The 17,839-nt window shown below is 52.9% G+C and overlaps 1 protein-coding gene across 2 annotated transcripts; it reads left to right on the top strand.

Annotated features, from left to right (window-relative positions):
* The first annotated feature begins 1,277 nt into the window (after positions 1–1,277).
* On the top strand, positions 1,278–16,505 carry TMEM229A (transmembrane protein 229A). Of its 2 annotated transcripts, none has more exons than XM_078861006.1 (2): positions 1,278–1,727; positions 12,488–16,505. In XM_078861006.1, the coding sequence occupies exon 2, from the start codon at positions 12,609–12,611 to the stop codon at positions 13,740–13,742; it is 1,134 nt and encodes a 377-aa protein (XP_078717132.1). In that variant the 5' UTR covers positions 1,278–1,727; positions 12,488–12,608; the 3' UTR covers positions 13,743–16,505. The 2 variants fall into 2 exon arrangements, with proteins under 2 accessions (XP_078717132.1, XP_078717133.1); XM_078861007.1 differs by lacking the exon at positions 1,278–1,727 and adding an exon at positions 1,744–1,817.
* The last annotated feature ends 1,334 nt before the right edge of the window (positions 16,506–17,839 follow it).

Genomic DNA, 17,839 nt, shown 5'->3' with positions numbered 1-17,839 from the left:
ATGCTCCCGTTGTTTTGTGATTTCCAGCATCGATAGGTTAAGCAGCAAACGCTGGGCCGGTTTCGACTTTCTTGAGTCTCGGCTGGGTGAGTGTGGTCTGAAACTCTTGCCTTTTGTTATCTTGAACACCCATAATCGATCGCGACACGACAATTATTGGAGTGTTTTTCCTATCCCACGTGTTCTCTCCCATTTCACACGAGCACAACAATTACTCAAAACAACAACTGGCCACAATAAAATACAGTAGGACTCCCTTGATAAGGAGCCTTGAGACCCCAGTGAAGCAAGACAATGACTCCTGCCTGCTGTTCATGTGCTATGCGAAACCTTAAATCCCCCCTTCCCACCTCTACCCATTGAGCAGATGTTGGTGCAAGTGCACTTAGCAATATCGTCATGTGGCTGGAACGGACGTGGCAAGTGGCTAACGCCGTGCTCGGCTGCCTTGTGTCTCCCTGCTGATATGTTTTAGATATTTTTTAGGGGGTGCCCAGGTCCCATGACCGGTTCACAAAGATAACAAAGGCAAATATCCCCGGTATAGACAAAACATGTCGGGGCAAGTGCTGTTAGCGAGCACCTATGAAGGCCGGCACGGCACACGAAGGGGTGGGTGGCCAGCACCACGCCCGGCCGTCTGTCTCCCGAGTGGCGATGTTTACACACCGTACCAGGTACTCATTTGAGGCTGAGTCGACCTAGGGGAGGCCTAGGACCAGTTCAGATAATCGTCACTGGTGTTGGCTGTGAGCGGGAATCGAACTCGGCTGTCCGGGTTCGTAGCGCAGCGCGCTAACCGCACCCCCACCGCTCCCCCACCGCTCCCCCCCCCACGCAATGAATATACAGTACAGCACTCGCATACACCACACGCTGCACAGAGACGTGCGAATGAATGGTCTTCGAATGCAGAAGCGTGCACTGTCTTTGCACGCCAGCGTTATCGCCTAGGTCTGGCCGGGAGCCGAGATTCGAAGGGGTGAGCGAGCGGGTTCTGTATTGTGTGTGTAGGGGGGGTGGATTGGGGAAGCCTCTGACGGATGAATGGTGTGGGGGGGTGGAGGGAGAGGGTCCGTAGAGCAGGTGGGATGTTGCAAATGGAAAACAAATTCCGCGTGCGCAATTATTACTATATCACCCTCTCTTTCATTCTCTTTGGCACCGGGAGAACACCACCCTCTCTCTCTCACCCCACAGCCCCCACCGTCACCACACAGAGTCCGCCTCTCATCCCCTCCCACTCCTCCTCCTCCCTCCCCACTCATCATCGTAGCGCCCGGCGTCACCGGCTGAACCGTCACAGAGCTGAGAGACGGCTGGGGTCGCCGTAGAGAAAGAGAGAATAGCGCTCGCATTGCTCCACGATCACACGCGCGCGCGCACGCACACACGCGCGCTGTTGGATACCAAGCGCTGTGAGCGAACACTCATCGTTCCTTAACACACACACACAGCAACGCTCAGCACACCGATCGGATCGTCGACTTTAGTCGGGACACAGAAATACGCAGAGATGGAGTAAAACATCTGCCGGCCGCATTGCGTATCCCCCGCGCGCGCTGTTGTCGATTTAGCGGAGTGGGGTGGTGCTGGTGGTGGTGGTGGTGTGGTGCTGGTGGTGGTGGTGGGGAGTTTTGCGTTAAACTGGTGCCTGAAGCTCCTCTCCGGGATCTCATCTCGGCGCCCTGCACTGCCCTGCGGCGGCCCCGCATGCACCGAGCGAAGTGAGTGCTGCATCGGCGGGCAAGAAGAGCGAGAGAGGGGGGGGGGGCGAAACGGGACGTGGCGTAGACGCCGGCTATCGAAGTGAGCGCGTACGTACCGCACAATGACACACGTGCTATGCACACGCGCACACACACACATACATGTGTAGATACACGTGTGTGCGTGTGTGCGCGCGTGTGTGAATTGCTCTCGCTTGCACGTACAGACCCGTGCGCGTGTGTGTGTGTACACGTGCGTTGGCACAAGAGACTGTGGCATACGTCCCTTGTGACACGCATATACGTACGTGCAAACAGAACATCTGCTGGACTACATCTGTCGTGCACGCGTGTGTATACGCGCGCACGTACGTGCAAGTGTATATGTGATATGCAGACGCCGACGTGACGACACACAAACACAGATGCGTATTTGTATACACACAAAGATCCCCCGTGTAGCCTGAACAGACTGTTGGGGCCAACGCTGTTAGCGAGCACCTATGAAGGCCGGCACGGCGCACGAGGGGGTGGGTGGCCAGCACCACGCCCGGCCGCCTTTGTCTCCCCAGTGGCGATGTTTACACACCGCTGTCAGGTGCTCGTTTGAGGCCGAGTCGACCTAGAGGATCGCCGCGCGATAACCGCTGCACCACCGCTCCCCAATCGTACACGCAGAACAAACACACACTGACCACATACACATGCGTGTGACATGCGTGCACACACACGCGTGTATACGCATGGATACGGTCACATTCGGTTTAATACGTAGGATTTCGCGACCAATACCAGTACATCAACACCGGTATGTTGGAGAGCAAATCCAGCCAGATGGCTTGTCCGCCTGATGGTGCTAGTTGTAATTACTGTCGAAACGTCGTACTCAGATTGTAAATGTGTATTTGCTCTCCAACACACCGGTGTGCTGTACTAGTGACGAATTGACACGTTCTGTTTACGTGACAAACCCTTTTACTAGTTGGCTGTGTCGGGTGGTGGCGGGTTGAACGACACATTTATATATTTACGCGATCTAACCCCTCAAAAACACCCGATATTACGGTCACATTCATACACAGACGTTTTAACATCTCACCAGACACACAACCACACACACAACTACACACACACAACCACACACACACAACCACATACACAACTACACACACACAACCACACACACACACAACCACACACGGCACGGAAATCATCCGCGGTAACGGAATTACAACGGCGTGGAATTGCGTGCAAACGATTGCAATCGCTACCATTCATCTTGTCCACGTCGAATGCGTGCGGTGCCGTGTAATTCCGCTACCGTCGAATCTTCCCCCCCCCCTACTGCACGCATCCACAAAGATAAACCACCCCCCCCCCCGTGTAGCCTCGGGCAGACTGCTGGAGCAAGGAGTGTTAATGAACGCCTATTAAAATCCGGCACGTGGCGCACGAGGCTGATGGTGGTGGTGGTGGTTATTCCCTCGCCCGGATTTCGTATCGCCGATGTTTAACACAGCACACGCTGGGTTATTGATTTAAGGCTGAGGCGACCCTAGTGGAGGACCAGAACCGGTTCTGGTTCACAGCGCGGTCCGTTTATCGTCGTGCCACTGCTCCCGATGACACAACAAAGACAAAGATCCCCCGTGTAGCCTTAACAGACTGGAGGGGCAAGTGCTGTTAGCAAGCACCTATAAAGGCCGGCACGGCACACGAGGGGCTGGGTGGCCGGCACCCTACCCGACCGCCTTTGTCTCCCCAGTGGCGTTGTTTACAACGCCGCACAAGGTTCTCACTTGCGGCTGAGTCGACCTAGGGGAGGCCCTGGACCGGTTCAGGTAATCGTCACCGGTGCTGGACGCCGCCGAGTGGAAATCAAACCCGGAGTCGTCGGGTTCGTAGCGCAGCGTGCCAGCCACTGCACTGCCTGCCGCTCCCCATCCGTGCGTAGACAAATACAGACACACACACAACACGCGCGGTCATGCGAGGCGAGGTGCACTTTGAGGCCACGTGAAGTTACCGAAGGCTCGCTGACAGGTCACGGGACAAACTCGGGTGGCATGGGTTTACCGCCCGCGATCATTACCGACGCGTGCGGGACCTGTGCTCCTTACTGAGCCGACTTGCTGAGTTTTAGCCGCCCGGCGCTCCGCTCGTTGTTGCGAGCGTCATTGTTGGAGGACGACTGCCTCCAACTCGCGAAGGACGCGACTGGGCATTTGTAGGGGCATTTAGGAGGCAGCTGCCCGCTACAACTGACCGGTAGCGTCCTTCACCACGAGCCTAATCCAGAGACGGGTCTTGACACCACTGGCATCGCTCATCGGCAGGTCGAATCAACTTTACATCCCCCTGTACCCCATCAGCCCAACTCTTCTCTCGCCCATGCCGGGCCCGTTTAGCTCTCTCTGACTAAATAGAGGCTGCTTAGACACGCAGTGGCGGGGCATGCGGGCTAAATTAACCAACGTTGCCTCGCCCGGCTCTCTGAACCTCCTCGCGAAGGCTGTCATACACGTCCTCATTCTCAGTCGTGGGATGTTGTGGACAGTGGGAGTGGGCCTGTTACCTTTTTTTTCTCAGCTAGCCGGAACACCTCCATTAGCCAGGATTTCATAGCGAGGTCTGGACTGCGTACTGAACGTGACCACAGCAACTGCATCAGCCACAGTTCTGAACCTCACCCATTCCCCTTTGGCATCAGAAGGAGGGAAGTGTGAGATGCCAACCCCAGCCTAAAGGGATGATATATAAATTCTTAACACGTAGGCTTTCGCGACCAATATTATTCATAATCAACGTTTTTGGGTTTAGATCGCGTTATTTATAAATGTGTCGTAACTCTCCACCACCCGACACGGCCAATCAGTAAAAAAGTGTCACGTTGACAAAAGACAAATAGTTCACTGCTTTAGCCCACCGGTGTGTTGAAGCGTGAAACCACAACATTTACAATTTGAGTACGACGTTTCGCTGGTAATTGCATCCAGCGTCATCAACACACCGGTGGGCTAAAGCAGTGAACTATTTGTCTTTTGTCAACGTGACACTTTTTTACTGATTGGCCGTGTCGGGTGGTGGAGGGTTACAACACATTTATAAATAACGCGATCTAACTCCAAAAACGTTGATTATGAATATAAATTCTTGCTTGCAGGTTTCATCAGCTAGCCGAGACCAGGCTATTGTGGGTTTTTAAAATGGTCGTAGGTGGATGCCCACCACCACAGAGGAAGTATGACAGGCGATTATTACAGATGACAAAGCAGGGGTCAAATTGACAGATTGGCTCCACGATAGGTTCTGATGTGAAGGACATGGGCTCGCTTTCAACGTTCCGTCACTATATACTCCAGCAAGCATTCTTGCTTGGACCCGGCGTGCATCCATGATATTGTGTGATGCGCTGATGTCAGAACAGCGTGTTGGTGGTTACAAGTATAACAGTGTCCTACCGTTGTTATTCAGCTGATCGAACCCATCCCCTCAAATCACTAAAGTCAAGGTGGCTGCGTCATGACCCACTCGAGCATTAAAGTCACACAACAGGATGCCTATCTCGAGGAGCTACTCTAACCAGCACTGAGGACTGCATGTCATAGAAGGCATCGGACTTATCAGCCTTGCCTGCATCCCTCCACGATACACACACTCATCATTAATTGGCTTTAAACATCTTAAAATAAAAACACAACGCAGGAGCCTTCTGAAAAACAGTCCTAGGACTCAGAGTGGCTTTCCTGAATCAATAAATAAAATCAACTTCCTTTTCGGTGGAGGCTCAAACCACCGCCACCACCATTCCTCAAGTTGATGGAGAGGTGAGCCCACAGCAGCCTGAGACTCACAACTTCACACACCTCACCCCCATGTTCCCATGCCGTCTTCATTCTTTTGTTAAAGTGGAAGAGCCACTCTCTGTTGTCTGCCAGTTTCCTGCCCCGAGTGGAGGACTATCCACCCCTCGACGTGACTGGAGCCAGACATCAGCCCATCGGATCTCCGATTACACCACAGTGGTGCAGGCGGTACCGGTCCAGCTCTCGACAGAGGAATGGCAGCCTCTCCTCTGCAGTTAGCACTTGAACATTCCACGTGGCTAACTGCAGTGGTTTTCTGCAGTTTCTGGAGGAACCCTGAACGGGGGTGCAGGAGGGGGGGGGGTTCATTCTCCTAGTTCCATCAAATGGGGTTTATCGAGGAGATGGGGCTTATCCATCGGCCTCTGTTCCCCCGGGGCCTCTGGCACAAGCCTAGTTTGGTCTATAACAGGTCGTGTCCTGGTAGATTCATGGCAGGACAGCAGCGTAACGAGCGTGGGGGGGCAGGCAGGGGGTGCCTTGCCCCCCCCCCCCACCCACCCTAGTGGCCAAAGCTACGAGTTGGGGCCTCCTTGACAACCAGCATGAGATGCGTTTTCAGCAACGGTGTAAAACAACACGAACTTATCTAAAACGCGGTTTAATCGTTTTATCTTTTCATTTGCACGTTTTATTTTTTTGTAATCAAATGTAGAGCGGTAAGGTGATATTGCAAAGGGGTAACTACGGAGCTGTAGTGGCTGCATGAAATGCTCGAGGCCATGAGCGTAATGATGCGATTGTGTGCGTTCACCGCGATGTTTGTATGTTGAACTTCTTTCGTACCGTACGTAGCCAACCGTGCGAATCAGAAGTGTGCGGGGGAATTACACCAAACTAGGGCAAGAGGAGCCGAGATATAAAAATCGAATATTGGTGGGCCCCCACTTGACCGATTTCCACATCCTCCTGAGCTCCCAGCTCCCTCGATCCTGCCCAGAGCCCCCCGTGGCCACTGGTGGTGGTTTGCTAAAAACGCCCTGAGGGTGACAGCTGATTCGGCCTTCCCTCCAGCGTTATTGCTCGCAGCACACCACCACAGTGCCACACCACCACAGCACCACCACAGCACCACCACCACCACAGCACCACCACAGCACCACCACCACAGCACCACCACCACAGCACCACCACCACAGCACCACCACCACCACCACCACAGCACCACCACCACAGCACCACCACCACAGTGCCACACCACCACAGCACCACCACCACAGTGCCACACCACCACAGCACCACCACCACAGTGCCACACCACCACAGCACCACCACAGCACCACCACCACCACAGCACCACCACAGCACCACCACCACAGCACCACCACCACCACCACAGCACCACCACCACAGCACCACCACCACCACAGCACCACCACCACAGCACCACCACCACAGTGCCACACCACCACAGCACCACCACCACAGTGCCACACCACCACAGCACCACCACCACAGTGCCACACCACCACAGCACCACCACCACAGCACCACCACCACCACCACAGTGCCACCACCACAGCACCACCACCACAGTGCCACCACCACCACAGCACCACCACCACAGCACCACCACAGCACCACCACCACCACAGCACCACCACCACCACAGCACCACCACCACAGTGCCACCACCACTACAGCACCACCACCACCACAGCACCACCACACTGCCGCCACCACAGCACCACCACCACAGTGCCACCACCACCACAGCACCACCACCACCACAGTGCCACCACCACCACAGTGCCACCACCACAGTGCCACCACCACAGTGCCACCACCACAGCACCACCACCACAGCACCACCACCACCACAGCACCACCACCACAGTGCCACCACCACAGCGCCACCACCACAGCGCCACCACAGCACCACCACCACCACAGCGCCACCACCACAGCGCCACCACCACCACAGCGCCACCACCACCACAGCGCCACCACCACCACAGCGCCACCACAGCGCTACCACAGCACCACCACAGCACCACCACCACCACAGCGCTACCACAGCACCACCACAGCACCACCACCACCACAGCACCACCACAGTGTCACCGACTAGCAAACACCGAGGTGTGAAAGGGGAGGGTTAGGGTGTTGTTTTGTCAGTCTCTGTACACATACAGTAGGCGAGCAAACACGAAGACAACACGCAATGTACAAACAAGCAGGCGCGTACACAAATGCACGGAGATAAATAGAAACAGATCACCAGCACCACAAAGACAAAGATCCTCCTTATTGCCTTCACAGACTGTTGGGGCAAGTGCTGTTAGCGAGCACCTATGAAGGCCGGCACGGCACACGAGGGGGTGGGTGGCCAGAACCACGCCCGGCCGCCTTTGTCTCCCCAGTGGCGACGTTTACACACACCACCACAACAAAGATCCCCGTACAGCCTTAACAGACTATAGGGGCAATTGCTGTTAGCGAGCACTAAACAAAGACAAAGGTCCCCCGTGTACCCGTTACAGACTGTAGGGGCAAGTGCTGTTAGCAAACACGTATAAAGGCCGACACGGCACACGAAGGGGTGGGTGGCCAGCACCACGCCCGGCCGCCTTTGTCTCCCTAGTGGCGATGTTTACACAACGCACAGGTACTCATTTAAGGCTGAGTCGACCTAGGGGAGGCCCAGGAACCGGTTCAGATAATCATCACCGATTTTTACCGTGAGCGTGAATCGAATTCGGGTCGCCAGCTTCGCAGCGCAGCGTAGCGCTAACCGCTCCACCACCGCTCCCCGCTAGCGCTAGCGAGCACCACAACACACGCGCGCACACTCGGACACCGTCTTGCACATTTTCAAATTGGCTCCTTAAAATAGAATCGCGCAAAATCGCCGACCAACAAGCAGGCCCGTAGCGCGGTCACGCACCGCACATGTTAAGATTACGCGGCGGCGGTGGGGGGGGGCCTGGCACACACGGCTCTTCCAGCACAAGCACAACGCAACGCACACAGTAGGGGGGGCGGACGAGCCAGCCGAATACAAATCTCGCACGGGGAGAGAGAGAGAGAGACAAAATGGGTCGTCTGCCTTTGGGGCCGTCCATAAATGACGTCACGCGATTTTGGACGATTTTTGACCCCCCCCCCCTTCGTCACACGGCGTCACAAAAAGTCAGACCCCCCCTCTCAAATGACCCACACACAAAAAAATAAAACATGCTTAAAATCGCTTTAAACTATTGTCATTGTAGTGCGTATTTAATGTGGCGCTGCACTCTGATGTTGTAGGAGAAAACATTTATTAAAAAGTCTATTTAATTAAGTAGAACATGTCTATATTTATCTAAAGTTGCGCATTTTGATGCGACGTCACATTTCTCAAACCCCCCCCCCCCTCGTCACACATCGTCACAAACGTCTGACCCCCCCCCCCTAGGTGCGTGACGTCATTTATGAACGGCCCCTTTCCCTCACGGCGTGCGTGCAGTCGCGGCCCCCCGTGTGGGTTTCATCGCGTGATATTCGGTGTGCGTTTCGGGCTGGGCTCGTGTTACCGCGAGAGCTGTGATATCGTGAGCTTGTTTCGTCGTCGTCATCATCATGTTCAGAGAGATGATGATGATGATGATTAAAGTTGATGCTCTGCGTTACATTCGCCATACTCTGATGGTGCGCTGTCTTTGAGTTGTGCGCCTTTTGGCGTCATCTGGTCCAACACCAATGGAGACTAGGCTCTAAGAAAAGCTGTCTCGGGTGTGGACCAATCAACTTCATGAACAGTGCATATCATTATCAGAGTTGTTTCTTTTTGTTTGCATTTTGACTGCTTGTGTTGTGGTTATTGCAAACATGATCCCTTGTAAAAAGGTGTCAGTTTTGTACCAGTTGAAAGGGTAAAACCCTATTACAAGATTATCATCATCACGAGCCTTTTTTTGCCCGTCCAAGGACGGGTGTATTGCAGTAAATCTGAAACTTGCAAGCGAAGAGCAGCCCGCGACGTGATATATTAATTGCATCCATTCGTGTGCAGTTTGTAAGGCCGCGGTGACACCGACTTACTTTATTTAAAGGTTATATAATCCCTTGTTCATCGTGACGTCCTTTTTACTTTGATGTCTCAGACTGCGATTGTCGATGATACGCCACCGAACTACGTTTTCAGATCGATTTCCAATTAGTCGAACAATCGAGTTACAGTATTGTCCGCGTGTGTCAACACAGCCCCTCAATGAGAGCCGGGCGCGTTGTGTAAACATCAGCACGACAGGTTTTTTCAGTTTCATTCATTAGGTGTAGCCCTGTGAGCCATGCGGCTCTTGACTCGGGTGCAACCGCAACAAACAAAAACATGGACAAAGAACATCTTAGAGTGACTACACGCAACAGGATAAAACAGCAAAATCTTACAGAATAAAACAGCGTATATCAACGTTGTGCGCAAAAATCCCAGTGGGATGCAAGTCAAACAATGACAACCATAAGACAATTTAGATTAAAGTTAATCAGGCTAACTCTGTACTTCAAACAAATATGGCCAAACCATACGTTTTCGAAATCACCAAAATAAAGCTATAAAAGCAATGTAACAGTGATCATAGGAACTGTGATTCAAATTTAACAATAAACGATACACATAACATGTACGACCAACATTTGCAGCCATAGCTGGCAGCATGAGTCACTCCCTAACAGCAGGAGTGTCAGAGAGAGGTAGAGACACAAAGGCGGTGAATCGCTGCGTTCCCATCTGGTTTAAAGAAAACAAAGTTAGTGAATACTGTTTAGTTCTTTCGGTAAAGTCACGTAGGTTTAAAATAAAATAAATAATAAATGAAATGAAATAACAAATATACAATTTTTTCTTTAAAAAATATAGATTTATTTATTTATTTTTCTACCTACGTCACTTTACCGAAAGAACTAAAGAGTATGGAATCATTGCAGTCACGAAAACTTAATGTCTAAAGTTGGTGAAACTCGGGCGTCGATTCGATCCGGCGTTATTCACCTGCGCTTGCAAATAACACTTGCCCCAAAAATCTGTTGATGCTGCAATGTGTCTGTCTGCTAGCGTGGCGTTTCGTGTTATTGAAACGTAAGATTTTGGCGGAAAATTTCGCGTGTTTTTATTTTTTTCGGAGGAACTTATACAACATCGTTTTACACCGCCTGTATATATTTTCGTGCACTGTAATGCCCTCACGGGCTGGGCACGCCTCACCAGTTTTGCAAGGATAAAAAAAACGGCAGAAGTAGCGAAAAATAAGTTGCGTAATTAATTCACTTGATCGATCAAATTGTCCCACCTCTGCACTAAATCACTCATATTAGCACACACGAACTACGCAACGCCGACCCTTTGAGATCGATTGCCGGCTTATGTAAGACACCTCGAGGGAGCACGGGTTCCTACGCAACGACACGGGGGGGATGTGGCGCACACAGAGAGTGTAATTATCACTTCACGTGTCTTATGCAACCTGCCCAAATGTGATCTGCACGCTTTGCGAAATGTATGAACCGCCCTGGATCACAGCGAAGTCCTTCAGATGATTTTCGGTGCTGCTGAAGCCTCGTCGTTTACCCCGCAAATGGCATTAACATCTCTGTATTGCGATGTTGGTTTTTGCCGAGAAGGGTATTGCATGAGAGAGGATGACATTGGAAGGGAACACAAGTGTCTCTCGGATATTGTTAAAAACAAGGTCACGTAAATCTAACGCAAAAAGAAAAAGCAACGCGATGCTGAGCAGCGTCGTCAACACCGCGAGATGTTAACTCCCTCGCCCGGTGTGCAGGAGGTCGTGGGTTCGATCCTGACCATGACGCCTGCTGTGCATTTGGAATTTGCATGTCTCTCTCCCCTTGGTCGCATGTATTTTTCTCTGGATCCTCCGTTCCCACCCCCCCCCCCCTCCACATTTATAATCAACATGCGTTTACAGCATTTGGCTGCGATAAAATTTCCACGTGATTGGGCTATAATTTCTGATTGCCAGATCGCTTCATAAAAAGAGCTACATCGCTCAGTGGGACTTACCTGGAGGGAGCTGGTAGGAACGTTGGGTTGCTCGGTCAATGGCCAGGGTCAACGGCGGCGTGGTGTATTCCACAAATATGCCCGACTGTGAGGGCGGGCACAAGCCGGCGTGAGTAGGTTAAACGTTGAGTTTTATAAGGGCACCACGGGGTGACCAGCCCCTCCCCACCCAGCACCACCTCTCCCACCCCCACCCAACCCCACCCTCCCCACCCAGCCCCTCCCCACCTTCCCCTCCCCAGCCAGCCCCTCCCTGCACGACGGACGGACACAATAATCCCCTGTGGGCTGGTGTAACCAGGAGGTTCCTACCAGTAACAGAGGACAAAGCTACAATGTTCGTGCTGCCAGGTGCTAGCAGCTAGGCAGAGGGAAACTCTTGAGTCCACGATTTACAAGCAGCCGACTGAATGGCTCCGATGTCCAGGCTGGTCCAGATATCGTGTGACCCCCCATTTCATTCTCTAAAATGTAATATTTTGAAAGCGAGATGTATTTACTTATACAGAAATGTATGTGCAAAGGAAACAAAATGTTCGTGGTCAATTAATTGGGGGTCACAAGACATCTCAACCACCCTGTAGCAGACACCTACCAACCTACCCGCTTCGTACAGTAAATCCATTATTCATATCATTATGGCCTTTGACCAAATCAACTGTAAGTTGAGCAGGATTGAGCATAGATCGTGTTTGGATGGAAACTGCCATGCCTCAAAGATGTTATAGAACACGGGGCTACGTGGACGGGTATTACAGAGAAATCCACTGTTGTACTGTACTTCTCTGCTCCCATGTCTATTCTCCCCACTATCACAAATCCCGTGGTGACCGACGTGGTGAAATATCGGTCAGGATTTGATTCACTAGGAAATTGCCGCAATTAACGTCGCTGTCGCTTCTCCCCAGGTGTCCGCAAGGTGGCCAGCGCAGTGAGACCACGTGATGTCATAATCCGCAGACGAATCCGGCCCAACTTTAGATCCCACGCCACAACCCCACTGCCACCACCACGACCACCACCGCCAACATGCCGATCACGCGGCGCCTGGGCCCCCGCAAGTCCCCGCATCAGGGCTCGGCTCACCCGGCCGGTGGGTCTCGCTGCCCCAGCAGCAGCAACATTATCAGCAGCGGCGGAAGCAGCCGCACCAGCCCGTCGACACCGACGGAAGCCGTCAGCCACAACGGCTCCGTGCCGCCGCCGCCGCCGACGGCCCTAGCGGAGCAGCGGTCCCCGGCGCCGCGCGACCCGCCGACGGCCGGCGGCGGCGAGCGCCTGTCGCTGTGGTTCCGCCTGTACCTGTACGCGATCCACGGCATCGCGCTCGACGTGCTGCTGTCGGCGGCGCTGTCCTTCCGCCGCACGGGCGACTGGCGCCTCTTCGGCTTCTCGTCGCCGTACTTTGCGCTGTCGCACGCGCTCGTCGCGCTGGCGCTCGAGAAGGCGTACGTGCTGCAGAAGCGCCTCTTCCCGGCGAGCCCCGTCTGGTGCAAGCTGGTGCTCCTCTCGCTCGTGTTCGTCGCGAGCCGCCTGTCGACGCGCACCGCGCTGCTGGGCCGCGTCGCGCAAGACGGCGAGCGAGCCGCCGCCTCGTCCGTGCCCTTCAACCTCCTCGTCGCCCTCTACTACACCTTCGTCTTCCTGGACGACTTCCTGCGGTTGCGCTACGCCCGCGACGTCGCCCTGCCCGCGTCGCTCCAGCGCAGCGCGCGCCTCTCCATCCCGCCCACCTTCCACCTCCTCTTCTTCGGCGTGCAAGGCCTGGTGGACGAGGTGTTCTTCACGGCGTTCTTCAACCTCTTCGAGAAGTCCGACTGGACGCTGCACGGGCACACGTCGCTCTGGTCATTCGCCATGTACGGCAGCTGCAGCTTCGTGGTGGAGCGCCTGTACCTGCACCTGGCGGGCCGGCGCGGCTGGGGCACGCTCAGGCGGCTGCCCGTCTACATCGCGTGCATCTACACGTGGGAGTTCACCTGGGGGCTGGCGCTGCGCCAAATCGGCGCCTGCTCCTGGGATTACTCGCACTACCCGCTCAACTTCATGGGCCTCATCACGCTCATGTACCTGCCCGGCTGGGTGCTGCTCAGCCTCTACCAGGACGTGCTGTCCAATGTGCTCCTGAGGTTGCGATACGCCGAGCAAAACTCGGTGTGCTAAGTGGGGGAGTGTAAATTTAATTGAATTAAAAAAATATATTAAATGTTTAGGGACGATGTAAACGATTTCTACATTTTCAGGCTGGTGGGGGGGGGGGGGTACGCAGCACGCAATTGATTTTAGTTTTTATCGCGTAGGTTGCAGCAGCGTCGACGCATTGTGAAACTGAAAATGTCGCGCAGTGCTCGACAAGCGGTGTGCCACGACACACGGGGAAGAAATCGGAATTGTAGGAAAGAACCTCAAGAAACCACCACCACGCCCCCCACCCCAACTCACGCCGTAGCCCTCGGCAACGGTCGCAGACGCAGCGTAACTCGGTGTGACGCGCAATGAAAAAGCGGTTGAGAAGCACTGAAAATATCGCGCGCGCCTTGCCAACCCCACCGCTTGACCGTAATTGTTCATGGGTTCTGCGAGCCATACAAATGTGCCGAGACCAACTCGTGTCTGTGAGGTCCGGGGTGAGCCTCTGTGTGTGGCTGGCATCTGCAACTGCCGTGCGAAGAATGGTGCCCATCGTTGATTTGGGTCTTTTTGTTTTTTTCAGAATATCTCACAACCCATCGCCACTAATTTCGTAAAGCCCTTTGTCAATCCGCTGCTGGACAAAGGCCTCCCACCCATGCCATGTAGTTAAGAAGTCCATACTTTAAAACTGGACTGGCAGCCTGCAGCAGTAGTCTGCCAGCTGAGTTTTTAAACCTTTCTATCCTGGAACACATTTTGAAAGCAAAGGTTGTTTTCAAAGGGTAGCTCGTTACCCCTTCCATATGGTAACCACTTCCCCCCCCCCCCCAACGCCCCCACCTTCCCTCCTTCACCCCCCCCCCCTCCCCAGTTTTTTCCCCACCTCTAGCGTTGTTCTCGAAGGAGAAAAGAGTCGCCAACTCTGTAAAAATCCCTGCAGTGAGCTCTGTAAATAATGAGGCATACGACCCTCAAAGCCGAGCAGTGTGTGTTTGTTGTTGGAGTGGACCATGCGCTGGGAAATGTGAAAAAAACACAGCAAAAGAACATCAAACTGCATGGGAAACACGCGAGGTGGCGTTCGCTCCGAAGCTCGGGGTGCGGTTAAAGGATTCTATGAACAAATATTTTTTCTTTTACCAGGTAAGGCCCCACTTGGGCCACATAGCTCTTTTTCAGAAGCGACGTGGCCACAAATGACAGCTCAACGAAGTGGCTTATCACGTGCACATTTACAGCAGCCAAACACACTGTGAACGCAGGTAAATTCTAGATGCGGAGGGAAAAACTAAAGGACCCAGAGAAAAATACACGCCGCCACAGGGAGAGAGACACCGCAAACTCAAATTATACAGCAGCAGGCGTCAGGGTCGGGATTGAACCCACGACCTCCGTGCATATCAGGCAGGGAGTTAACATCTCGCCAACGAGGACTCAGAAGAAGTGTTGGAACCCGGATATGACAACACCAATGGACGGATGAGTTCAGGAGGACGCTCCTTCACGTTGTGGTGACTCGCACTGCGGCAATTGCGTGAATAGCTCCCTCAACTGTGACATTCAAATCCTGAAAGGGTACTGGTAATGCGAAATGAAATAAAAACGAGGGAATAATCCTCCGACACGTGTCACCGCATCAACTGTAATTGTTCATGCGATGAGTTCTGCGAGCCATACAAATATCCGGACCTGGAGACCAACTCGTGTTTGTGAGGTCGGGTGAGCCTATGTGTGCGGCTGGCATTTGCAGCTGTTGTGCTAAGAATATGCTGACTCATCGTTAACAAAAAAAAAATGATTCTGAAAATGTCACAACCCATCACCACTATTTTTGAATAGCCCTTTGTCAATCCACTGCTGGGCAAAGGCCTCACACCCATGCCATGGAGTTGAGAAGTCATGAGGGTCGTTTGACCATACTTCACCAACCTAGTTTGTTGTTGTTAACTGGGGAGGGGGGGGGCACAAGTTCAAATATCACTCGCAACTGATGTTATTTGTGGCCCAGCATTGATCTTCAGTCAGCAGATTCGTAGCACACTCGCGCTAAAAACTGTGACATCGCTGCACTCCCATCGCCACTCCACAGTACAGGATGTCTGTGACCCCCCGCCCCCCATTTAATTCTGCGAAACTTAATATAATTTTTTAAAGTAATGTTTATTTTAATACAGAAATTAATACGCAAAGGCAACACATTTTTAAGGGGTCGATTAATTGGAGGGTTCACAAGACATCTGGGCCACCTGTACAACGAGCTTTATCCCCACATTCGAATTACAGTCATCCAGCGAACGTTGAACGTTGCACGAACGTTGCGCCAACACTGGCACGTGCTTACTGGGGAGTCACGGCCTGCTGTCCGCCTGCTCTGAAGCAAGATACTTTGTCCACAAAAAACCCATCGCACCCACCCAATTACTTTAACACTTACCCGACATCGTTTGTCAATGACGACGGCGGAAATGCGAGTTTTTGTACGGCTGCAAATTGCAGTCACTGATCCTGAAACTCGATGAAGCAGTCGAAGGGGAACAGCGATGAATCCTCTCCCGGCCACGCTCGCACCAATAACGTCATCATGCACCGCGCGATTGTGCATCTGCTGTGAGAACGTGCCGATTTTATACGTGTCGGTTCTACATATGTGCATTTTGTTTTTACTTGTTTACAATTTAACGTTGGCATTTCGAGCTTCAGATCAGTCACGTGAATTGTTTATGGTCAGGGATTCATTTCTCATGGAATATTTTCAGAGAGCACCCCCCACCCCCCTGCCCTCCCCCCTCCCCCCTCCCCTGCCCTCCCCCCTCCCCCCTCCCCTGCCCTCCCCCCTCGTCCTCCCTCTAACAATGGTGAGGTGTGGGGGGGGAGAATATTTTCTGGGGCTCAGCCCTGGACAGCTCCGGCTGATTTCGAGCTCTGTTCCAGTCCAGGTTTCCATGATTACCAAACTATCAGTTGGATGCCGCGTGCAGTGGCTTCATTTGCATTCGGTTGAGATTGGTGGTCACGAAAACGTAGACCGTTTGGAGGGGCTCCAAGGACTGGGGTTGAGAAACGCTGGGCTCCAGGTCGAGAATGACTTTTGTAGCGTATCGTCGGGTTTTAAAAAATGTAATTCCTCACAACCCATCGGAGTAATTATTTTCGAGTTCATTCAAATTTTCAATTAAGTCGTTACACATCACGCATGCCTGATGAGTGATAGACATGCCCCAATGTGACGTACTGAATACCGAATAACTGAATTCGTGCTCATTAGCGTATTTACAAAAGACTAAGATCCCCCGTATAGACTGAACAGACTGTTGGGATGTTTACACACCGCACCAGGTGCTCGTTTGAAGCTGAGTCGACCTCGTGGGAGGCCCAGGACCAATTCAGATAATCGTTACTGGTGTTGGCTGTGAGCAGGAATCGAACTCAGGTCGCTGGGTTCGTAGCGCAGCGCGCTAATCGCTACAACCAGGCAAACGCTGGGCCGGTTTTGGTTCTCACAGCCTCATCAATAGTGTCAGGCCTGTTAAACAAATGCCATCAATGGTATTGGCAAGAGCACTCCACCTTAACAATGGAGCCCATTCAGTGCAAGAGTGAACTTGCGTGGGAATGAGTTTCACGTGTAGGGGTATATTATACTCGCTGTTGATATTACTCAGATGTTCCAAAGTGAATAATTAGTACTGTGTAGACGTAAACGCATGCGTAAACAATATCTCTAATTGCTGTATAATTTCATTTCACCACCTGCAATCCTGTCTCACCTGCACAGTACCCACGTGACTCTTATCATGCGCAGTGCATTTGCTGCACGTGGAACGATGTATCCGATAGAGAATCGTGGCATGCAGTAACCGGTGTTTTCATTGCGTAAACGTTCTATGTAATTGGTTGGTGCAGCGCACGAAGCGGCTGCGTGCTCAGAAGCACTCCCCCACCGCCTCCGTCTCTCCAGTCCATGTCTGTGTGTTGCACGCTTCAAACACAAACATCCCCCAGTGTCGCCTCACGACTGCCGTGGAGCCAAGTGCTGTGAGCGAGCGCCTACGAAGGCCGGAACGACGACGCACGAGGGGGGTGGGTGGCCAGCCACCACACCCGGCCGACTTTGTCTCCCCAGTGGC

This window comes from Lampetra fluviatilis, chromosome 11 (assembly GCF_964198595.1).
Source record: "Lampetra fluviatilis chromosome 11, kcLamFluv1.1, whole genome shotgun sequence".
NCBI lineage: Eukaryota > Metazoa > Chordata > Hyperoartia > Petromyzontiformes > Petromyzontidae > Lampetra > Lampetra fluviatilis.
This window is presented reverse-complemented; position numbering and strand designations above follow the sequence as displayed.